At 43.9% G+C, this 24,980-nt stretch overlaps 1 protein-coding gene across 1 annotated transcript; it reads right to left on the minus strand.

The window, feature by feature from the left end:
• Positions 1 to 14,531: 14,531 nt before the first annotated feature.
• On the minus strand, positions 14,532 to 22,640 carry ATP5MG (ATP synthase membrane subunit g). The gene is made up of 3 exons (XM_075838926.1): positions 22,470 to 22,640; positions 18,111 to 18,271; positions 14,532 to 14,731 (listed from the first exon to the last, which is right to left on the minus strand). The coding sequence occupies exons 1-3, from the start codon at positions 22,531 to 22,533 to the stop codon at positions 14,633 to 14,635; spliced, it is 324 nt and encodes a 107-aa protein (XP_075695041.1). The 5' UTR covers positions 22,534 to 22,640; the 3' UTR covers positions 14,532 to 14,632.
• Positions 22,641 to 24,980: the final 2,340 nt, after the last annotated feature.

A 24,980-nucleotide genomic window follows, 5' to 3' on the forward strand; every position in this document is an offset into this window, starting at 1 on the left:
AAGAGATGGTCACTCATATGCAGCAGCCTAAGGGTATGTTCACACGAGGTCATTACGTCCGTAATGGACAGACGTATTTCGGCCGGACCGAACACACTGCAGGGAGCCGGGCTCCTAGAATCATAGTTATGTACGACGCTAGGAGTCCCTGCCTCGCTGCCGGACAAATGTCCCGTACTGTAATCATGTTTTCAGTACGGGACAGTTGTCCGGCAGCGAGGCAGGGACTCCTAGCGTCGTACATAAGTATGATGCTAGGAGCCCGGCTCCCTGCGCTGTGTTCGGTCCGGTACTTGCGGCCGAAATACGACCGTCAATTACGGACGTAATGACCTCGTGTAAACATACTCTAAAATCTATCCCTAGCGCTGCCAAAGCTGATGAGGAACCTTGAAATCTGCCCTCCAGCACAGCCTGCCCCTGTGAATGTCAGCCCTAGGATAAGCAAGCCCTGTTGTTCTGCTCTACTGGGTACTTCTTTATTGATGGCTATGCTGGGACTTTTAGTGCCTCAGTGTTCAACTGTGTATTTATTTATTTATTTATTAGGTTATGCTGGAACTTCCTCAGTGCTCCACTGTATATGTATTCATTTATTTATTACTGGGTTTTGTTGGGATTTGTAGTGCCTCAGTGCTCCACTGCGTATTTATTAATTACTAGGTTATGCTTGGACTTGTAGTACCTCAGTGTCCCACTGTATATTTATTTATTATTAGGTTATGCTGGAACTTAGAGCGCCTTAGTACTCTACTATAGATGTATTTACTAGTAGGCTATGCTGTGACTTGTAGTGCCTCAGTGCTTCACTGCATATTTTTTTCATTACTAGATTATGCTAGGACTTGAAGTACCGCAGTGTTCCAGTATGTCATTATCCATTTCTAGATTATTCTGGGACTTGATGTGTCTCAGTGTTCCCATTTGTAATCATTCTGTCTAGGTTTATTTAGCAAAATTGAATAGGACAAACGATATTACAGAACGTCACCAGCTGCACCAAGGCTGACATAGTTGAAGAAGGTTAGCAGATGTTAAGGGTCTCAATTTTTTTTTAACCTGATCTTAAAGCTGGAGACATTGGCATTAGATGCAAATTCTGCCATCAAGGTCGAAAATAAAATAAGGGTGTGCGAGAAAAAAAACCAGTAGATTGTACGCATAGACTGTGACCTCGTGTGTAGTGTCTTTAATGGTAATTTCGGAGATTTTAGGTTTGTCACTTACACGACATAAGGGTTTTTAAACACAAGATACAAATTAGAGTGTAAAGGCTCGTCCACGATCATTGCCCTGTGTAAATAGGACAACGATGCGCTGATGAATGACAGACGCTCGTTCATCGGCTGCTCTGCAGCACTAAATATTATCGTGGTCGGCGCTGCCGACATGGTGGAAATGCATGGGGACGAGTGATTGTTACTATAATCTTTCATCCCCATACATGACCAAATATTGCGGTCTCGTTGTTCGGCGCTCGTTTTCATGGCCCATATCGGGCTGTGTAATAGGACCCTAATGAGAAAAGATTGGGAGAGGTGGCTATTGAACTTCACAGACACAGAGAGAGGAGTAAAGGCTGAAAATAAAACCAAGCATAAAGCGACCGATATAAGAGCGTTACTTCCAGCGGAACATCCAGTCAAAAGCTTTCTCAGCATCAGTGGGGTAGAGGAGCGGGTAATAGAATCTATTAATTGCTGTAACATTATTATCTCGGACTTCTCTTAGGGCGGATTTACACGAACGTGATATACGTCCGTGCAACTCGCGTGATTTTCACGCGCCTCGCACGGAACAATATTACTCTATGGGGCCGAGCAGACAGTCCGTGATTTTTACGCAGCGGTTGTCCCCGGCATAAAACTCACAACATGTCCTATATTTCTGCGTTTCTTGCGCATCAGGCTCCCATTGAAGTCAATGGGTGCGTGAAAGTCAAAAGCAACAGCAGTCAAAAGTATGATTGAAAACAGAAAAGCACCACGTGCTTTTCTGTTTACAAACATACAGAGTGTCATAATGATGGTGGCTGCGCGAAAAACACGCAGCCGCACATCATATGGTGATGACACACGGCGCTGTTAAGTGCCTTTTTCACGCACAAAACGCCGCGTTTTTTGCGCGCGCAAAATGCACACTCTCGTATAAATCCGCCCTTATAGTCATAATGCCCACTTAGTCCCCGTGTATTAAGTGCTTTAAAAGGACAATCAAGCGTGTGGCCAGGATTTAAAAAGCAATGATTTGAGACCTACAATAAGAAAGGTTTTGAGGCTGCGGTAGTTGCTACAGAGGCATCCTTCCCCTCTTTAGGGATGACTGTGATGAGCACTAAGGTTGTCCGCTGGGAAATGTGTGTTATTTAGAACGGAGTTATACATGGAGAGAAAGCAACAAGTAACACAATCACAAAAACGTTTATAATAGGGCAAGAATAGTCCATCAGGGCGGGACGCCTTAGGCTTCGTTCACATCTGCGTCAGGGCTCCGACATTCCGTTGTCAACTATGGTATTCATCCCGTCAAAACGACGGAACCCTTGCACAACAGAGACAAACTGAAACCATTGGCAGCGGATACGTCACCATTGAAATAGATAGTGATGGAAACAGAAACCTACGATTTCAGTTTGTGTCAGTCAGGGTTCCGTTTCTACGAAAAGCTCAGACGGAGCGGAGCACTGACGCAGATGTGAACGAAGCCTTACCCATGTGGGGTATGTTATGTTTTGTATATTATGAGTTTGGCCTCTCTGTATACACTGATAGTGTGTTCCTGGTCTCCTATTGCAGACAGAGCAGTGAGAAGGTTCCTTCTGCAGCCAGTTGTCCAAAGCAGGCCATACCTATGAGATAGAGGTCATCTGAATGCTTGTTTGGCTGACACCTACAGTCCCTTAAACATACACACGCTGCGTATCTGACAGCAGAAATAAGAATTGGGCACGTTAAAATCAAACATGTTGATCCATGTTTTCTAAAGAAAGTGCTGTTGAAGGACAGTCAGGATGTCTCATAGACATTAGCTAATCACAGGAACTGCCGATACTAGATTAATATGTACAACGAGTTACAGGTTTGTGAGAAGAAATTGCTGATCTGCTAGAACACATTTAGAAGAAATCTTTATATAGTTTATTGAAATATGACACAGAAGGTTATCAAAGGAGAGGAATGAATTGCTAGGATTTTTTTTTCTATTTAGTGTTCCTTTAACAGGGCTTTCCAGCTGATAAAAATTGATGGCCTATCCTCAGGGTAAAGCATCAATAGCTGATGGGTCGGGGTGCGACTTCCGGGACCCCTGCCCATCAGCTGTTTTGAAGGTTCCTCTACGCTCATACGAGCGCTGCTTCCCCTTCATTTAGTCTTGCTCACTGTGAATGTTCGACACACATTTAGCCACGATTCACAGGTATTGCAGCCTTTTCTCCCATTCACTTAAAGAGGCTCTGTCACCACATTATAAGTGCCCTATCTCCTATATAAGGAGATCGGTCGGCGCTATAATGTAGGTGACAGTAATGCTTTTTATTTAGAAAAACAATCTATTTTGAACCACTTTATGAGCGATTTTTAGCTTTATGCTAATGTGTTTCTTAATGCCCAAGTGGGCGTGTTTTACTTTAGACCAAGTGGGCGTTGTAGAGAGGAGTGTATGACGCTGACCAATCAATGACCAATCAGCGTCATGCACTTCTCTCCATTCATTTACACTGCAGATAGCGATATATCTATATCGCTATGTGCAGCTTCATACACACACTATAACATTACTACAGTGTCCTGATAATGAATATACATCACTACCAGCCTGGACGTGATGTTTATTCAGAATCTTGACACTTCTGAATCTTTTCTGTGAGATTCCAGCAAGGCAGGCGTAATCTCGCGAGATTACGATGTAACCTGTCATTTCAAACGAGATTACGCTTGCCTTGCTGGAATCTCACAGAAAAGATTCAGAAGTGTCAGGATTCTGAATAAACATCACGTCCAGGCTGGTAGTGATGTATATTCATTATCAGGACACTGCAGTAATGTTAGTGTTTGTGTAAGTGACTGCACTAGCGATATAACTATATCGCTAGTGCAGCGTAAATGAATGGAGAGGAGAGCATGAGGCTGATTGGTCAGCGTCATACACTCCTCTGTACAACGCCCACTTGGTCTAAAGTAAAACACGCCCACTTGGGCATTAAGAAACTCATTAGCATAAAGCAAAAAATCGCTCATAAAGTGGTTTAAAATAGATCATTTTTCGAAATAAAAAGCATTACTGTCACCTACATTATAGCGCCGATCTCCTTATATAGGAGATAGGGCACTTATAATGTGGTGATAGCCTCTTTAAATTGGAGAAGACGGCTGCAATACCTGTGAATCGCCACTAAATGCGTGTCGAACTTTCACAGTGAGCAAGAAGAAATGAAGGGGAAGCAGCGCAAGAGCTCTGAGGCCCCTTCAAAACAGTTGATAGGAAGGGGTCCTGGGAGTCGCACCGCGACCCATCAGCTATTGATAGCCTATCCTGAGGATAGGCCATCAATTTTTATTGGCTGGAAAACCCCTTTAATGCATTTGGACATACATTTAACTTCAAATGCTTGCAAAAGCATCTCACACATGCCTACAAAGATCGAGACAAATTGCTGGAACTTGCAAGGAAACGGGGGGCCTCTAAAACATACCAACCAGGATGTGAGAGTCTTTCCTGACCATTCGTTGGAGGTACAAAAAGAGAGGCAGCGATTTACGGAGGCCAAGAAACATTTGAGGGAGAATATCGTCTTTTCTATGGTATACCCCGCCAAACTCAGATTGGCGCACAATCTGCAGTATTCATCGATAAACCGGAGGAAGTCTTTGCCTGGTTGGAACGTCATGGATTCTGATTTATTCACTCCTGTGCTGTGAAGAACTATGGCAGTGGGAAATTGCTCTACACCATGGAACTAACTTTGCTCTTCTATGAAGATTTTGATTTTCCTCGCTGATGTCTTCAGTCATGATGGATGTCGGGAGATATACCAGGACTTGGATATATTACTGTAATACTCCTGTCTTCCATGTCGCAGCTCTATTGAGCCTATTGGCTTTGTTTATGTATCCTTACTGAATTCTAGCCGAAGGGGGTTGCCCCCTTTTGCTAACCATTTAAGCATACCTTCTAGTTTTGTTTCTGTTTTTTCCTACATGATGTATTTGGGTAGGAAATCTGTCTCAAGTTCGGGGGATGGGTAGGGTGGGTTTCGGTTTCTTTGTTACTGTCTTTCATACTTGTCTGTTTTTTTGTATGGAAATTTTTGGACCATGTGGACGGGTGAACTGATCTGTGGGTGTGCTGTTGTCGGAAATTCGAGAAGGTGACATGGCCTCTATGTTCCACCCCTGTGTATTGTTCCCATCCGGGTCTGTTTTGACCTAACTTCCATAAATGTAGACGTTAAACCATTTTAAGATTATCTCCTGGAATGTGCAGGGACTTAAAGAGGCTCTGTCACCAGATTTTGCACCCCTATCTGCTATTGCAGCTGATAGGCGCTGCAATGTAGATTACAGTAACGTTTTTATTTTTTAAAAACGAGCATTTTTGGCCAAGTTATGACCATTTTTGTATTTATGCAAATGAGGCTTGCAACAGTCCAACTGGGTGTGTTTAAAGTAAAAGTCCAAGTGGGCGTGTATTATGGGGCCGTTTTTACTACTTTTACTAGCTGGGCGTTCTGACGAGAAGTATCATCCACTTCTCTTCAGAACGCCCAGCTTCTGGCAGTGCAGACACACAGCGTGTTCTCGAGATATCACGCTGTGACGTCACTCACTTCCTGCCCCAGGTCCTGCATCGTGTCGGACGAGCGAGGACACATCGGCACCAGAGGCTACAGTTGATTCTCCAGCAGCATCGGCGTTTGCAGGTAAGTCGATGTAGCTACTTACCTGCAAACGCTGATGCTGCTGCAGAATCAACTGTAGCCTCTGGTGCCGATGTGGCCGACACGATGCAGGACCTGGGGCAGGAAGTGAGTGACGTCACAGCGTGATATCTCGAGAACACGGCTGTGTCTGCACTGCCAGAAGCTGGGCGTTCTGAAGAGAAGTGGATGATACTTCTCGTCAGAACGCCCAGCTAGTAAAAGTAGTAAACACGCCCCGATGTACGCACATAATACACGCCCACTTGGACTTTTACTTTAAACACGCCCAGTTGTACTTTTGCAAGCCTCATTTGCATAAATACAAAAATGGTCATAACTTGGCTAAAAATGCTCGTTTTTTAAAAATAAAAACGTTACTGTAATCTACATTGCAGCGCCGATCTGCTGCAATAGCAGGTAGGGGTTGCAAAATCTGGTGACAGAGCCTCTTTAATCATAAATTTAAAAGGTCCTTAGTCTTTCATTTTCTCTCCACATACAACCCACAGATTATACTATTGCAAGAGACCCATTTACTTGGTCCTAAATTGCGAGCTCTTGCACGACCATGGGTCAGACATGGTTGTCATGCTTCTGTGGGGACTCTTTGCTGGTCCACAAATCATTGCAATGTAATGTTACATCTGTTAAGACTGATCCTTGGGGGAGGTTCATTGTGTTGTTGTGTCAGATCCATTTTATATCTTTCATTATAGTTAATGTCTACAATCCTCCGCTGGCCACCGTCCAACTACTCTCTGACATAATGCTGCTGGTAGCGGAGTTTGGTCCTGCTCCCCTTCTGCTTCTCGGGGATTTCAATCCTTTGATCTGGTCTAACTTAGATAAACTGGGGGGAGTCCCGGGCTGTGATACCCCCTTGGCTAACTGGGCCGCAGCATATAATTTAAAGGAAATTTAACGGGCTCGCTACCCTCATTCAATAGCTTATTCATGCCACTCACCCGCATAGAGGTCCTTTTACAGAATTGATTTGGCGTTTGGTAATGACACTTCTCTGGTGTTTGTGATAGTCGCACAGTTCCTTCCTATGGCTCTCCTGTGCTGAGGTTGCAACCTCTTTGGAAAGACAAATTACAGATCTTTGGAATATTAATTCAGGTTCAACCAATAAGAATCTAGTATGGGACTCCTTTAAGGCATATACCTGAGGGGTGATTATATGGGAAGTATACTCACATAGGAGGAGCCTGGCTGAGCTTTTTGTGGCAGAGGGGGAATATCTCCGGACTAGGGACTACTCTGCCTTTACTGCTTTTTCAGCAAAGCAACATGAATATACCCTTTTATTGAGAGAGCTCACAAGAAAGAAAACATTGTACTCCCAGCAGAGGGTTTTTGAACATGGGGACAATAATGGTCTTTTGTTGGCTTACTTGGCTGGAGAGGACACTACCGTCATGACCGAAGGTCTCACATGTCTGCCTGCATGACTTGTGACGTCATCATGGTATTGGGTTGACCAGCGGGGTCCTTGGCCTGAGCATACTGTCCCGATCCGTGGGTACGTGGACCCACTAGGCAGCACCGCCGTAGTAGCTGGCCAAACAACAGTCTATACAAAGTTCTAGTACAAGAGATACAAAGTTCTAGTACAAGAGTACCTGTGATAGTCCGGACAGTAGCAGAGGCTTAGTCACAGATGAAACTTGAAGATAGATGACGCCACACAAGGCGGATGATATCAGGTGCATCAGATGACACCAGACGTGGTGTATGACAGCAGGCGTGACAGGTGGCACAACACGACTCCAACACTCTAAGGCTCAGGAACAAACACAGCACGGGATACAGGATAAAGGTAGCAGGGCACTGGAACAGGATAACACTAAGGGACCATTTGCTAAGACTACCATGGAAATACACAACAGTGCTCAGGCAAGGAGTGAAAGGGCGGAGCCCTTTTTATAGTCCATGGTGATTAGGGCTAACTAACAATATTTGACATGCGCACGAGCCCACGCATGCACCCTACTGGACACTGCAGAGCAGAGCGAAAGTGAGTGCTGGCGTCTCCTAGGAAGGAGATGCCAGACAGCACTCACAAGTCCATGGTCGTCTGGGGAGGTGAGTAGGAATGACGGTAAACCCGAGGTCTAGATGGTTTACCCAGAGAGGTATAAATTGCATGTTGAACTAATTGCACCTCATTTGCTCAATCTTTTTCAATCCTTCAATGGGAATAATACCCTCCCCCTTCCTTGAGAGAGGCTCTTATAGTGTTGATCCCCAAACCCCGTAAAGATCCTACAGACTGTGGCTCATACCGACCTATTTCACTCCTCAATTGTGATATTAAAATATTGGCCAAAATATTGGCAATGTGTCTGCAAAAAATAATTTCTCATCTTATTCATCCAGATCAATCTGGTTTCATGCCAGGGAAGGCCACGGATGTTAACCTTCGAAGACTCTTCACTAGAATATCATCTAATGGCTCCAGGTGGGTACAGTTACTATACTCCCAACCTATAGCGAGTGTTAAAACTAATTGTCACATCTCCCCCCTCATTCACACTTGCCCAAGGGACTAGACAGGGTTGGCCATTATCCCCTTCCCTCTTTGCATTGGCCATTGAGACACTAGCATTAGCTATAAGCGCCTCTCCTGATATAAAGGGTTTTGAGATGGGTGAAAGGGAGGAGCGTGTGTCTCTCTCTCTCTCTCTCTCTCTATGCGGATAATACGCTACTGTTACAGAGTAATCCAGTTCCATCTTTGCAGGTGTTGTTATCTTTATTTGACTTATTTACGTCCTTCTCTGGCCTCCGTGTGAATTGGTCAAAATCTTTGGTAATGGTGATAGACATTGCGGCTAGAGCGACTACATTTCCCTCTCCATTACAATGGGCAGATAAAATTATTTACCCGTGATTAGCTCAGATATTGGTACCTTTATACCTGATAACATCACTCCTTTGGTACATCTTCAAAAAGACTTTGATAGATTGAAACACCTCCCCCTCACAGTTACAGGCAGAATTAATTTGAAGTCCTTACCGAGATTCTTGTATCTCTTTCAAAACTCTCCAGTATGGCTACCATTATAACTGTACTCCAACATTGACAAGGATCTTAATCTTTTATTTGGGCAGGGGGGTACTCCTAGAATTGCTCTAGGCACACTACAGTTGCCCATTGGGCAGGGTGGACTGGCCCTCCCAAATTTATACCTCCACTTTCTTGCCAGCCAACTGGTGTATGTTTGGTGGTTGTTCACCCATAGACACTTCAATCCCTGTACTGAGCTGGAAGCTTCACTTCTCGGTTCCTATAAAGTCTTGGTGAACTGTATGTATATATATATATATATATATATATATATATATATATATATATATATATATATGACAGCCCCCCCCCTTTCCGGGACACACACTCACAATCCCAATTAAAATCACTATGAAGGTCTGGCAAAGATCTTCGTTGCTCTTTGACTCAGAAGAGGTGTCCTGGTCACCTAGAACGCCACTCTGTAATAACCCGCTTCTGCCACAGCTGAGGGGTCTCCCTAACTCTAGTGAGTGGGCTACCCTGGGTATATTAACCTTAGGGGATGGAGTAGCGGATGATAAAATAGCTACTTTCGCGCAACTTCGGTCCAAACAGCAGATCCCAACTCATCTGAGGTTCCGCTATTTCCAGCTTAGGCATGCCTTCTGGTCACAGTTTGCAGGATACAATGTCAGACTATGTACATCCCCGGTGAAGGATTGGGTGACACAGGAGACGTTGGCTAAACCATTATCTACACTTTATAGGCAGTTGTTAACGGTATCTTCTAATAAACTAAAGAGTCTTGGAATGTTGGTCTCAGACTCTTCCCTCTGTATCTCCAGGCGATCATAAGGAAATGCTATCTGCTCTAACAGGTCCCTTAACTCTGTCACCACATTATAAGTGCCCTATCTTGTACATAATATGATTGGCGCTGTAATGTAGATTACAGCAGTGTTTTTTATTTAGCAAAACAATCATTTTTGACAGAGTTATGACCTATATTAGCTTTATGCTAATGTTTCTTAATGTCCAACTGGGCGTGTTTTAATTTTGACCAAGTGGGCGTTGTGGAGAGAAGTGTATGACGCTGACCAATCAGCGTCATAAACTTCTCTCCATTCATTTACACAGCAAATAGTGTTCTTACTAGAACACTATATGTAGCCACACACACAAACTAACGCTGCTCAAGTGTCCTGACAGTGAATATACATTAACTCGAGCCAGGACAGGATGTCTATTCAGAATCCTGATACTTCTGTAGCGTTTGATTTACAGCAGAGCAGGCGTAGTCTCGCTGTAAATGACGGTTTACAGCGTAATCTCGCGAGACTACGCCTGCTCTGTTGTAAATCAACCACAAACACTAGAGAAGTGGTCAGAATTCTGAATACACATCCCGTCCTGGCTGGAGGTAATGTATATTCACTGTCAGGACACTTGAGTAGCGTTAGTTTGTGTGTGTGGCTACATATAGTGTTCTAGTAAGATCACTATTGCAGTGTAAATGAATGGGGAGAAGTGTATGACGCGGATTGGTCAGCGTCATACACTTCTCTCCACCACGCCCAGTTGGGCATCAAGAAACTCATTAGAATAAAGCCAAAATAGATAAAAAATGATCGTTTTTTTTCTAAATAAAAAACACTGCTGTAATCTACATCACAGCGCCGATCACATCATGTACAATATAGGCCACTTATAATGTGGTGACAGAGCCTCTTTAAAGGGCTACAAGGGACCGACTTATACAATAGAAATGTTTCCACTAAATTTACTACACCCCTTCCAAATTATTTTGAATGGGATGTTTACCTACTCCTGTCTGTCCACGGTGCCACGGAGCGGAGGGCTCCTTCCTACACATACTCTGAGTGTCCGATTATTAATACTTTCTGGGCTGAGGTATTAGAATTTTTTGAGCTTAAAGTATGACTCCCTCGTATACTTGATCCCAGAACGTGTCTTTTACTATTGGTAGGGGAACCTACTGTTGCTGTTAGATCTCTCATGACACTCCTATTATTCTATGTTAAAAAGACTATACTCCTGAATTGGAAACATCCAAAGGTTCCTACATTGTCAGCATGGATTACACTGGGTAATTCTACCTCGCCAATCTTTAAGCTCACCTATGAGGCATGTGGGTGCCCTGATACATGTCTGAAATTGTGGAGCTCTTGGATAGCCAACCCCCATACTAGCTCAGTTTGCTATTGTACGGGTCTGGAATTGGCTGACGTCTCTCTGCAGTCCCCCGTTACTCTGTTAACTACTGCTATTGACTGGTCCTCACAAAAAAAAAATATTACATTTTCTTCTGATAAGGAAAGGCTGTTTGTTCAGTTTTTGATTATATACTTACTGATATGTGAAGTAATATATCTGTATGTTCTTGTTTAAAATTGACCTTGTACACTCGGTACTGCTGTACTATTTGCTGTATGTAATATTGTTTTGTACCGTGGTTTGATATGTGGTCTTAATAAAGTTCCCTTTAAAAAAAAAGCAAAAAAAAAAACAGGAGTGGAACCTACACAGAGAAAAACTATAATGGAAAGATTTGCAACTATTACATGTTTTGGATCCACTTCTAGTTTTGGCTTACAAATACTGAATATTGCCGTGTTAGGCCCCACGCACACAACCGTAATTTTTATGCACAATTACAGATCCGTAATTGCAGATAAAAATACCTTCATTTCTATGGCCCACGGACACCTGTATAATTACGGTTGTGTGTGCTTGGGCCGTAAAAAATAGGACATGCCCTATTTTTTGAATTTGCGGACTATGCTTCTGTACTTTATAATGGGAGCACGGCCCGCAAATGCAGATTACAGACCACGGCCGTCTATGCCTGTAATCACATACCGTGCACACGGCTGCGGCCTTAATGTGGCCGCTACATACAGCCTCCATAACAGCGGGGGATCAAAAAAAGCTCTAGGAGTAATCTTGAAAGTCTGATCTACAGCGGAGTAGATCACCATGTGTAAAGATCAGGACAACTAACTACCATATTTGAACTGCTATCAACTAGATAGGTAGCAGACGTCCCCATTAGTCTTCTGCTGAACTTGGGCACTACCCAAGTGTTCACTCTGGCCCAGGCCACCCTTCTGCTTATTTTTAAATCCAAATATTATATTTTCCAAAAAACAGCAATACTTTACAAGCAATTCTCGTATAGAGAGAAAGACAAAAATAGAACAGAGAAATAGACCCCCGTCAGAAAGGTGAGTCACAAGGCCGCATACTCTGGGTATGGTGTTTTTTCAGGAATTTTCACTTCATCTTCTCTATAGAACTTCAAAACTGACAGAAAAAAAAGCACGTACAAAACGACACCAAATTAAAAATGTCACTAAAAACTTCTTAAACGAACTCTACGTTGATAACGCTAGCGGATTTAGTAGCATTTTTTGATGCAATTTAAAGCGACAGAAAAACTCTGTGCGAGAAGGAAGCCGAAGGGAACCCGCACACGCAGCGGATTGGATTGGTATTTTCTGCAGTGTTTTTGCTGCAGATCTCACCTCTTCTTCATTGAACATCCAGAACAGAATGAGCATGCGCTGATTTCTGTGCAGAAAATGTTTAACAGCATGTGGATGAGACTTTTTTTTTTTTTTAAATCTCTCCACGCAAATTCGCAGCAAATCCGCTACACCTGCAGGGGGATTTAGGGTAGGTTTACATGCACCAGATATATTGCAGGACATTTCATACATCTGAATAGGGTTGCTCCTGCAGCAGTTGCGTGGACTTCTACATGCGCCGTTCAGATGAATGCAACAGTCGCAGTAATTTAGTCAACAAATCTACCGCGTGTGAATATACATTTTTAGGTAAATGAAGCACTGCCTGGGGGAAGCAGCATACAGGACCTGCGGGCCTTGTCACAGACACTTCCCTATATTAACCAACCATAATGCACCATGAACAAGAGAGCAGGAAGGACACTGTGCTAGGTGGGGGGGGGGGGGGTAAACTGTGCAAGGTGGGGGGGTACACTGCTTAGGACACGAGAGTTGGGAATGACGAAGTGTACTGGCAGAAGAACTGTGGGAACAGTTCTGCCATAGTTTACCAATGAAAACCACTGAAGGTAGGAGGGGGCTTTTAACCATCTCTCCTTCTTGACCCTATGAAGTGTGAAGGCTATCCCAAGTGTGTGGTCACTGAAAATTCTAGACCAAATTACAAGAGCTATTCCATTTCTGTATATCTTTCCACAAATCATATTGGATATGTTTTATAGCAACCAAGGTTTGTAACATTAGAATTAAAGGTTAAATGGACACTAACTTTACAAACCACTTATGCTGATCTAATAGTATACCGGATATAAAACAACCTTGTAATTTACTGAGGCCCCATGCACAAGACCGTAAAAAACCTCCGTTTTTGCGGACCACAAAAACTGAGCCATTCACTTTCATTGAACACGGACACCTTTCCGTAGCACTACGGAAGGGTGTCCGTGCCGTGGAAATGTTCTGGGAATTATGGAACATGTCCGTTCTTTCGCATTTTGCGGGCCGTGCTCCCATACTTTGTATGGGAGCACGGCCCGAAAATGCGGCTGTCAGTCAGCGGCCGGCCGTGCCCGCAATCGCGGGCCGTTATTGCGGGCACGGTCATGTGCATGGGGCCTTACGGTTATAAAGCAGTTTTTTCCATGAAATTTCTGTGTCAAGTTACAGCCACTAGGTGTTTCCGTTCCTGTAATCTGCTGTCCACCTCCTACCAAGGGCGTATTCCGGTTACAAGAAGTTACCCCCTATCCGTAGGGTAAGGAGTAACTTGCTGATCGGTGGGTGTCCAACAGCTCGGACCCCCACCGTTTACAAGAACCCCGAACCCCTCATTTGAATTCCCTATGGCACTGCTGGAAAAAGACGAATACAGCTATCTCCGGCGCTCCCATAGAGAATGAATGGAGCAGCAGTGTGCATGAGCGACCGGCCGCTCAGTTCAAATGAGGGCTTCAGGGTCCCTGTTCTTGTAAACGGTGGGGGGTCTGAGCTGTCAGACACCCACCAACCAGCAAGTTACCCCCTTTAAGCATTGGCGCGAGAGAGGGACCGCGAGAGAAGGACACGCTGCATGTAATGGAGGCGTGAGCAGGGAGAGGAAGCAGAAGAGAGAAAGACAGAGAAGCTGCTGCTTGTAAGATTTCTATGTCACCTCAGCGCTGGATTCTCATCTACACTGCTCATTGCTGCAGTATAATCTCCTCCATGCTGACAGAGAGAGAGATATATATATATATATCTTTTAGTGGGATTGCCTTCTTTTTGGATATGGTGAATTGTGTGAAGGGATAATTACAGGTCCAGATCGGTATCCGCAAAAAAAAAAAAAAAAGACTTAAAATGTTGTTGTCCGTGTACACCATATTTTCTCATATAAACGGTGTAGTGAGTTATTTGTTTTAAAGCAAACTGTGGGACCTGTTGGTATTTGGTGAACATATCCATTGCAATAATTTCCAGTGTATTTTATCAATTTTGATGACACAGACTAATACAATTTCAGATTGTTATAAAACAAAAACACACCCCAAAACATTCATGCAATGTATAAGTTGAACAGTTAAATCTCTGGGAGATTCATTTATTGAGTCCATAATTTTTACAGATACAGGTCAGCACACAACTAAGAAACTAGAACTGGTAAACTTGTCAGACATTGTATCCGATCAGGCCTCCTTTCCCGATGCATTCTCCAATATAAAACCAGAACATGACCTCAGTGGCTACCAGACCATTCCTCAATGCTTCCTGTGGAGACACAAACATCATGGAAATCAACGTATGAGCATACAGCACAGCGGACAAGCCAGCTAGTCCGAACGTCAGTATAATAAGACCAACATGTAATTCAGCAGAAATATGAGTGGCGAAGATAGTTTCTCATTAATTATTCATCCAACGTAAATGACGCTGCCTGATTCATATGCACTGACTGGTCTTACAAAATGGCCTCAAAATTCTGAACGTAACGCGGGTCCTAAATATTCATCCAATTTCTCTGAATCATAAACTCCTTTGCGCACCCGGACGTGCTCCTTATGCTGCGGGTGTCGGCTGTATTTTACAGCGGACACCCGGGACTAACAGCCGGGAGCAGCGATCGCGCTGTTCCTGGATGTTTATCCCCTCAAATGCTGTGGTCAATCGCGACTGCAGCATCTGAGGCATTGAAAAGAGGGGGGGGGGGGGGCAGACCCCTCTGACAGCTCATCGCCCGTGCAGTGAGATCGGGTGGTGACGACGGTTGTTATGGCAGCTCAGGGGCCTAGTGGAGGCCCCAGGACTGCCTTCACTCTGCCTCTGTTAAGCCGTGCCTGACGATCGCTGGTTCAAGTCCCCTAGGGGGGCTAATAAAAAGTGTGTAAAAAATAAAAAAATTAAGTGAAAACAAGTTTTTAGTAATGAAGAAAAATTAAATACAAAATATACTAAAGTTAAAAAACAAAACCAAAAACCATTTTCCCCCTAAAGTATTGTAAAAAAAATTAAAAGCAAAGCATAATTGGTATCGCTGCGTCCGTAAAAGTCTGAACTATTACAATATAGTGTTATCTAATGCGCACTGTGAACGGCGTAAAAAATAAAAAAAAACTGTAAAACGCCAAAATTGATCATAAAGTTCTACGTAGCAAAAAATGGTACCGATAAAAACTATGGCTCGTCCCGCAAAAAAATAAGCCCTCAAACCACGCAATCGGTGAAATAAAAAAAAGTTATGGCTCTCAGAATGTGGCGACACAAAACATTTAATTTTTTTTAACAAAACGTTTATCATCAATAAAAGTAGTAAAATATGAAAAAAAAAAACTATATAAATTTGGTATCACCGTAATCGTATTGAGCCACAGAATAAAGAGAAGTTGTTGCTTTTACCGCATGGTGAAAGCAGTAAAAACATTGAGGAATCTGAGGTTTTTTTTCAACTTCAGCCCGCAAAGATTTTTTTTCAGTTTCCCAGTACATTAAATGGAACTATAAATTGTACCAAAAGAAACTACAACTCCTCCCGCCACTATTGACAGAAGAAAAAAAAAAAGTTATGGCTTTTGAAAAGCAGGGGGGGACGGGGGGGGGGGGGGACAAAATGAAAAATCAAAAAATGGCTTCATCCCGAAGGGGTTAAAGGGATATGTCTTATGATCTCAGACTAGAAGGATGGGTTCACACCACTCATCTGTGCCAGGTACCAAAAGACAGACCCCTTAGGTAGGCTGGAAAAAGCGGATTGACGCAAAACAGCTTTTACTACAAAGAAAAAAAATTAAAAATAATCATTGGGCGAGTGCCACTCTTTCTTTCTTTCTGTCTACTTGGAGATACTGTACGGACCCCTTAGGGCATGTTCACACGGCATATATTTGAGGCAGAAAATACGAAGCGTTTTTCCCGAAGAATTAATAAAAAGTCAGCTAGTAAAACGCTTCAGGAAGTGACAGGTCTTTTTTCCAAGGCGGTTTTATTTTTTCTATTCAGCAGTGTAAAAATACGCCTCGCATAAGCGCCACAGTGTTTTTCCCATTGAAATCATTGGAAAACGGTTTCCAGGCGTATTTCAAGTGTGTTTTGGAGTGTAATATAAGCGCTTTTACACTGCGGAAAAATCCGGAAAATAGGTTGTGTGAACATATCGAATGCAAAGCCCCATTCACACGCAGCGGGGAAAATGTGTACGTCACATGTCTGAAAGGCCTAATTAAGTAACTACCCCTATTACTCTGTCCTCACACCGGTATGTCAATAGAAATCGAAAACCGCTATGGCTCATCGATGGTGGGGAGGGGAAAATAAAAAATGGCCTGGTCCTTAAGGGAAATTCCCATCTTAGACATTTATGGCTTATCCACAGGATATGCCATAAATGTGGGTCCCAGCTCTACAACCAGCAGCTATCTAGATAATGGGGGTGCCATGACCCTTCCTGGCGACAAGGCGGTGGCGGCCGTAACCAGATGTAGACTCAGTGGAGAGGTGGTCGAGGTATCGAAACAGCTGAGCTCGCTGTGCTACACTGTTTCCGTAACCCCTATAGTGAATAAAAGTTACATGAACACAATAACGCAGCAAGATTTGCCGTCTCCGCCCGACTAAGATTTGTGCAGCCCTGCTAGAAGTAAACCACAGGCAACGATTGGGGCATAAAAAAATGCATGAAATTACACTAAGGCCCCATGAACACGACTATTGTTTTATGTCAGTGTGCTATCCGTTGTTCATTTCTAATGGCCCCAACCACACAACCGTGGTTTCCACTGATCCAAGTGGGGGCCGTGGGACAGAGCCGCAAAACTTAGAGCAAGTTCTATTCCTGTCCGTGTTTGCGGCTATGTGAAAACCTATGGAACATACCGAATGGATGAAGCCACATGAGCTGCAAAAAGTGGACAACGGATCTGTTGTTTACAAGCCGCAAAATACAAACGGGCGTGTCCAATTTGCACGCGTAAAGAACGCAGCTTTTCCTACATATTCTTGTCCGTGTGCCATGTGTTTATCATGTGCACACAAGCACTTCATATTTTTTTTTACATTTATTTCTCTGCTTTTCTATGTATTTCATGCATGTACCACAGGCAGCACACGTATGTCGTCCATGTGTGGTCTGTGGTTTTCACACAAGCATAGAATTCAATGGGTGACTAGGTGCGTGAAAATGCACCAACATAGGACCACGCAGTGAGTTTCACGCAACGGATACTCGCTGCGTGAAAAACTCACGCATGTCTGAATAGCCCCCTTGAAATCCATGCGTTGTTTCAACAGACAGCACACGGACGAGTATTACACGTGTCTGAATGAGCTCTAAGGCTGGTCATACATGATCAAGATGAACCTCAGGCTATTTAGAGATAGTGCAATATTGTGAAAGGAGAAAACATTAGGAAAATCTCCCAAGTGATCACATATGCCCTTCTCTGATGTAGAAGGAAAGGTTAGACCCGTCGTCGGCAGCACCAGAGCACTAGGGGTACAAGGGAGAGCAAACGCCTTCCACTTTGAGGCCTGCGCATATGCCTTTAGTCACCTGCTAAATCTAGAAAAGGGTCAAAGTATACAACATTAATGATATAAGAGCTAGAAATCCCATCAAAGGAAATAAATGCATCTCATTCCCACAAAATCTTCTTACCTTAACAGTAATTTGGGACAAACGGCCTCTTTGGAAGGACTGTGCCAATCCCTTAACGCTCTCAATGGCTTTTGGAATCTCTGCAGGGCTCGGAGGTGTCAGCTCTACTCGGGCGTAGTACCAAAAAGTTGCAAGTCGTGGCTTAGAGTAGCTGACAGCGGCTGGAGAAGAACAGTGAACGGTGAAATGACAAATACAAAAAGATCAGTCCAGCAGTGAGACAAAACTTAGAGGCTCTGTCACCAGATTTTGCAACCCCTATCTGCTATTGCAGCAGATCGGCGCTGCAATGTAGATTACAGTAACGTTTTTATTTTTAAAAAACGAGCATTTTTGGCCAAGTTATGACCATTTTCGTATTTATGCAAATGAGGCTTGCAAAAGTCCAAGTGGGCGTGTTTAAAAGTAAAAGTCCAAGTGGGCGTGTATTATGTGCGTACATCGGGGCGTTTTTACTACTTTTACTAGCTGGGTGTTCTGATGAGAAGTATCATCCACTTCTCTTCACAACGCCCAGCTTCTGGCAGTGCAGACACAGCCGTGTTCTCCAGAGATCACGCTGTGTCGTCACTCACAGGTCCTGCATCGTGTCAGACGAGCGAGGACACCGGCACCAGAGGCTACAGTTGATTCTGCAGCAGCATCAGCATTTGCAGGTAAGTAGCTACATCGACTTACCTGCAAACGCCGATGCTGCTGCAGAATCATCTGTAGCCTCTGGTGCCGATGTGTCCTCGCTCGTCTGACACGATGCAGGACCTGGGGAAGTGACGTCACAGCGTGATCTCTGGAGAACACGGCTGTGTCTGCACTGCCAGAAGCTGGGCGTTGTGAAGAGAAGTGGATGATACTTCTCATCAGAACACCCAGCTAGTAAAAGTAGTAAAAACGCCCCGATGTACGCACATAATACACGCCCACTTGGACTTTTACTTTTAAACACGCCCACTTGGACTTTTGCAAGCCACATTTGCATAAAACACAAAAATGGTCATAACTTGGCCAAAAATGCTCGTTTTTTTTAAAATAAAAACGTTACTGTAATCTACATTGCAGCGCCGATCTGCTACAATAGCAGATAGGGGTTGCAAAATCTGGTGACAGAGCCTCTTTAACATACAGACTTTATTTAAAGAGACTGTCACCACATTATAAGTGCCGTATCTCCTATATAATGTGATGGGCGCTATAAAGTAGGAGACAGCAGTGCTTTTTATTTAATAAAACGATCAGTTTTCACTACTTTATTAGCGATCTTAGATTTATGCTAATGAGTTGCTTAATGCCCAAGTGGGCGTTGTACAGAGGAGTGTATGACGCTGACCAATCAGCGTCATACACTTCTCTCCATTCATTTACTCAGCGCATAGGGATCCTGCTAGATCCTTATGTGCTGTCTTATACTAACACATTAACGATACTGAAGTGTTTAGACAGTGAATAGACATTCCACGGGATGTCTATTCACAATCTCTGCACTTCGTTACTGTTTCTGTGGTAGTTACAGCAGAGCAAGTGTAATCTCGCGACATTACGCTGTAGATGACAGGTTACAACGAGATCACGCTTGCTCTACTGTAACTACCATAGAAACCGTAACGAAGTGCAGAGATTGTGAATAGACATCCCGTGGAATGTCTATTCACTGTCTAAACACTTCAGTATTGTTAATGTGTAAGTATAAGGCTATGTTCACACTGAGTATTTTGCCGAGTTTTTTGACGCGGAAACCGCGTCGCAAAACTCGGCAAAAACGGCCCGAGAACGCCTCCCATTGATTTCAATGGGAGGCGTCGGCGTCTTTTTCCCGCGAGCAGTAAAACTGCCTCGCGGGAAAAAGAAGCGACATGCCCTATCTTCGGGCGCTTCCGCCTCGGACCTCCCATTGACTTCAATGGGAGGCAGAGAAAGCGTATTTCGCGCTGTTTTATGCCCGCAGCGCTCAATGGACGCGGGCGAAAAACGGCGCGAAAATCGCAGCGCAAAATCGGCGTGCAGGGAGAGGAATATCTGCCTCAAAGTTCCAAACTGAATTTTGAGGCAGATATTCCTCCTCCAAAAAAACCGTGTGAACATAGCCTAAGACAGCACATAGCGATCTAAAAGGATCCTTATGTGCTGAGTATAGAGACCTATAAAAAGTTTGGATCGGTGGGTGTCCAGATGTTGGGGTCTCCGCACGCCGCCCCCCCCCCCGCCAATCCAGACTTTTGATAGGTCTGTAACATATCAAAAGTTTGATAAAAAAGTGTGGTTGCTCTTTAAGAAGGAGTTTAGGCGACATTCCAGGCCAGTGGTGGAGTCATGCAAATCTTTCTATGTGCATGTTACTAAAGGTGTCCATACAAAAACACATGGGGGAGTCGGGAGGAGTACCTGGAACGATGAGGGTATGTTCACACGGGCTATTTTCAGCTGTTTTTCGGGCCGTAAACGTCCCACAAAACGGCTGAACAATCGGAAGCAGAAGGCCTACAAACATCTGCCCATTGATTTGAATGGGAAATACAGAGCTCTGTTCTGACAGGGCGTTTTTTTTACGCCTCATTTTCAAAAAACAGCGCGTAAAAAGAAGTGCATGTGACATTCATAGGCCCCTCATGCAAAAAACAAAAAAGAAGCCACAGTATACTACATTACAATAGCTTGTGTGCTGTATAAATTTGCAGTCACAGGCGTTCTTGCACCTGTATACACGTTTTGTTTCATTTTGCGGGAACGCGCTGTTCAAAACTTGTGTATCTATGTTTTGCATATATGTGGGGTCAGTGATTGCCTCCCTTTTTGATCTTGCACTCCTCTCATTCTGCCCCGGGTGATTTTAATGAGGCTCTGTCACCACATTATAAGTGCCCTGTCTCCTACATAAGGAGATGGGCGCTGTAATGTAGGTGACAGTAATGCTTTTTATTGAAAAAAAACTATCTTTTTTCACAACGTTAGGAGCGATTTTGGTTTATGCTAATGAGCTTTCTTAATGCCCAAGTGGGCGTACTTTTACTTTCGACCAAGTGGGCGTTGTACAGAGGAGTGCATGACGCTGACCAATCAGTGACCAATCGGCGTCATGCACTCCTCTCCATTCATTTACACTGCACTAGCGATATAGATATATCGCTATGTGCAGCCTCATACACAAGCCCTAACATTACTAGTGTCCTGATAATGAATACACATGAAATCCAGCCTGGACGTCATGTGTACTCAGAATCCTGACACTTCTGACTCTTTTTTTGTGAGATTCCGGCAAGTGAAACCAAATCTCGTTTAGCTCCGTGATCTCGCGAGATTTCGTATCCGTTGCTGGAATCTCACAAAAAAAAGAGAGTCAGAAGTGTCAGGATTCTGAGTACACATGACGTCCAGGCTGGATTTCATGTGTATTCATTATCAGGACACTGTAGTAATGTTAGGGCTTGTGTATGAGGCTGCACATAGCGATATAGATATATCGCTAGTGCAGTGTAAATGAATGGATGATGCCGATAGGGCACTTATAATGTGGTGACAGAGTCTCTACCATCCCCAAGAATATGTAGGCTTAGTCCCAGTTCTGGGTGTATGTGCAGCGTAGGGACCCACCTTATAAGGGACGCCTTGCCGTGGCAGGTGGGCTCACACAATTTGATCGAAATGTGCGCTAAGAAACTCCCTATTGTATGTAGATTCAGCAGAAACGCATAATACACACACATATATATATATATATATATATATATAAAAACAGTTCCAAGGAGTTCCGGATAAGTTGTCCAGCACGGCATGGAGGCTCTCAATGTACGGATCATATACACATCTCTTTTCTGTCCTTGAACCCCATGTCCTACACAACCCGATATGCACTTAGGTGGAGACCTTATTCATATGGAAAAACTTAACTTTTTTGACAAGTGACACGAATGAATTTCCATTTACGATCTGGGAACACACGGCCCGAAATCACCGTTAGCAAATTCTTCCAATGACTTTGAAGATCTGCTCCAAATGCCGACACCACCGTGCTGAAGGGCAGGGGTCACACTGCTTGGTCCCCGGTAGGGTACAAGCGGTAGACTCCGTTACAGCGGGGACCATACGGATGACATGTTAGCCGCAGACAGTAATGGCTCATTGAGTGCATGACCAGTGAGGCTGGTACTTCTCACCCACGATTTTAGTTTCAGGACACAGAGGTAAGAAGAATCTGATAAGATTTTAAGAGACTGGAGGACATGACCTTTGACCGTGCACCCCAAATAATAGAACTGTGTATGACATCCTGAACAGAACGAGCACATTCCGTCAACAGACCGGACGATGCTGTCAGCAGACGTTTTATGGAGCCCTCCACAGAAAACTATTCCCCTGACCCGGTCTCACCGCTCACAAGCTGAGGCGTCTTAACAGCCAGGGTCTTGACGAGTTTCTGTGCCGCTTGAGCCATGCTGTCCACCGGGAGTCCCACTGAGGCCTGTATCAGGAATGGAAAGTGACCTCCAGTGCCGGGTAGAAGAGACTACGTCCAGGGATAGAGCGTCTAGCAATGTCACCCGCCCAGTGCAGACAAGACTAGCTAGTAGAGGATAGAGCGCCGCCTCGTTTCGAGTTTAGACTGGCAGAGGGTGTGGCGTAAAAGTCAAGCGGCATCTAGCGGCCAAGTGACTATAATTGACAGTCGATATTGATGATGTATAGATCTTTGCTTGTGGTGTGGCTGTTGCATCAGGTACCCGGATCTACGCCGTGTCAACAGAAACACAAGTGACTTATGTGGGGACTTACAAAGGCAACAAATGAGAGTAACTACTGGGGTTCCACAGCAATTATATATTGCGATTTTAAACAAAATTGCATTATAGAAAATCGAGCCTTATTTTTGACCAAAAAAAGATGTAGGTTGCGATATTGCATAAAAGAGCGATCACCTGCGATTTCAATAGAGCGCTAAGTGGAGAGAAATCGCAGGTGATGTGTGCGTTATCATGGTCACATGACCTGGTGATATGGGGCGGACACGATATATACCGCGCCTTTTTTAACAGACAAGTGACATTTGGTTTTGCTGGTAGAAGTCCGTACACATGTAAGAAATATCTTTGCATTTCATACGATTCTGATCAATCATAACTATAAGGCTATGTTCACACGAAAACTCAAAAACGTCTGAAAATACGGCGCTGTTTTCAAGGGAAAACAGCTCCTGATTGTCAGACGTTTCTTAAGCCACTTGCGATTTTCGCTGCTGTTTTTTACGGCTGTTTTTGGAGTGGTTTTCTATGGAGTCAATGAAAAACGGCTCCAAAAACGTCCCAAGAAGTGACCTGCACTTTTTCAAAACAGCCGCGTAAAAAAACTGCCCGTCGGAACAGAACGCCATCTTTCCCATTGAAATCAATGGGCAGATGTTTGGAGGCGTTTACGGCCCGAAAAACGGCCGAAAATAGGCTGTGTGAACATACCCTAGGGGTATGTTCACACGACAACGTCCGTAACGGCTGAAATTACGGGGATGTTTTCAGGAGAAAACATCCCCGTAATTTCAGCCGTAACGGCATGTGCAGGCGCTTGAACGCCGCGTCCATTACGGACGTAATTGGCACTGCTTTTCATTGGAGTCAATGAATAACGGCTCCAATTACGCCCCAAGAAGTGACAGGTCACTTCTTTGACGCGGGCGTCTATTTACGCGCCGTCATTTGACAGCGGTGCGTAAATATACGCCTCGTGTGAACAGACAAACGCTTTCAAGCCACATTTTTCGGACGTAATTCGGGGCAAAAACGCCTGAATTATGTCCGTAATTAGTGTGTGTGAACATACCCTAAGGGTCGTGAAAAAGAAGTGCAGGACGCTTCTCGGGATGTTTTTGGAGAAGTTTTTCATTAACGCTATTGAAAATAGCCCCAAAAATGGCTGTAAAAAACGCAGCGAAAATCACGAGTGGCTTAAAAAACATCTGAAAATCAGGAGCTGTTTTCCCTTGAAAACGACTCCGTATTTCCAGACGTTTTTAGTCTAGCGTGTGAACATAGTATGTTCCACAGCGGAGATTCCGGCCGAAAATTTTGACCACAATTTGGTGCGGTTTTTCGGGCGGAATTCCCTGCGGGTTCTTGGTCGTAAGTGCTGCATACTTTTACGCAGTTCATGGGAACCCAGACTCCGAGTGCGGCAGTTGCCAAGTAACCGGGACAGGAGGTTGGCAGGAGATGCAGTTGCTTACCCCATTAAGGCCAGGATCACACACAATTCTGATGCAGTTTTTGTCTAAATTTTTTTAGCCAAAGCAAGAAGTACATCCAAAAGAAAGGAAAGGTATAAAGGGAAGACTGATGAATCTCTTTTCTTTTATGTCAACTTCTCTGTTTGGCTAAAAAAAACGGAGACAAAAACTGCATCAAAACTGGCCTAAGGGTGTATTCACATATGCAGGTTTTGTTCAGGTTTTTTTAATGCAGTTTTTGAAACCCAAACCAGATGTAGCTGCAAATAAGAGTTGGAGTTCTATATGTCCTTTATACCTTCCCTTCGTGATCCACACCTGGTTTTGGCTTCAAAAACTGTATAAAAAATCCTTAACAAATCCTGCATGTGAATCCACCTGTCGCTGCAGAATTGAATTGTGTCCCTTTTATAAATAGATTAGGACATTTTCTGCAATTGTCTGAGTTCCAAATCAATGAATATTCTCTCTCTGGAGGTTTTGAGAGGCCGGCCGGAGAGTCTCCACGACACGCAGCGTTGGTGTTCAAAATGAGCCTCCGCCATGAACGGCAGGACGTGACTTTATTTATAATATGAGAGCAGGCGTTACCCCCACAGTTACACATTCCACTTATGGTATAAAACAAAATCGTCCAAACTCGAATAAAGAAATAATAAACAATATCA

Source organism: Rhinoderma darwinii, chromosome 10 (assembly GCF_050947455.1).
Source record: "Rhinoderma darwinii isolate aRhiDar2 chromosome 10, aRhiDar2.hap1, whole genome shotgun sequence".
Lineage (NCBI taxonomy): Eukaryota > Metazoa > Chordata > Amphibia > Anura > Rhinodermatidae > Rhinoderma > Rhinoderma darwinii.

Bases quoted from the DNA above. Each gene is read 5' to 3' on its own strand.
- ATP5MG (XM_075838926.1), bottom strand. From the start codon at position 22,533: ATGGCTCAAGCGGCACAGAAACTCGTCAAGACCCTGGCTGTTAAGACG. The intron at 18,272-22,469 runs GTGAGACCGGGT...GTTCTTCTCCAG, and splicing joins GACGCCTCAGCTTGTGAGCG to CCGCTGTCAGCTACTCTAAG. The intron at 14,732-18,110 runs GTAAGAAGATTT...GTGTCTCCACAG, and splicing joins TGTCCCAAATTACTGTTAAG to GAAGCATTGAGGAATGGTCT.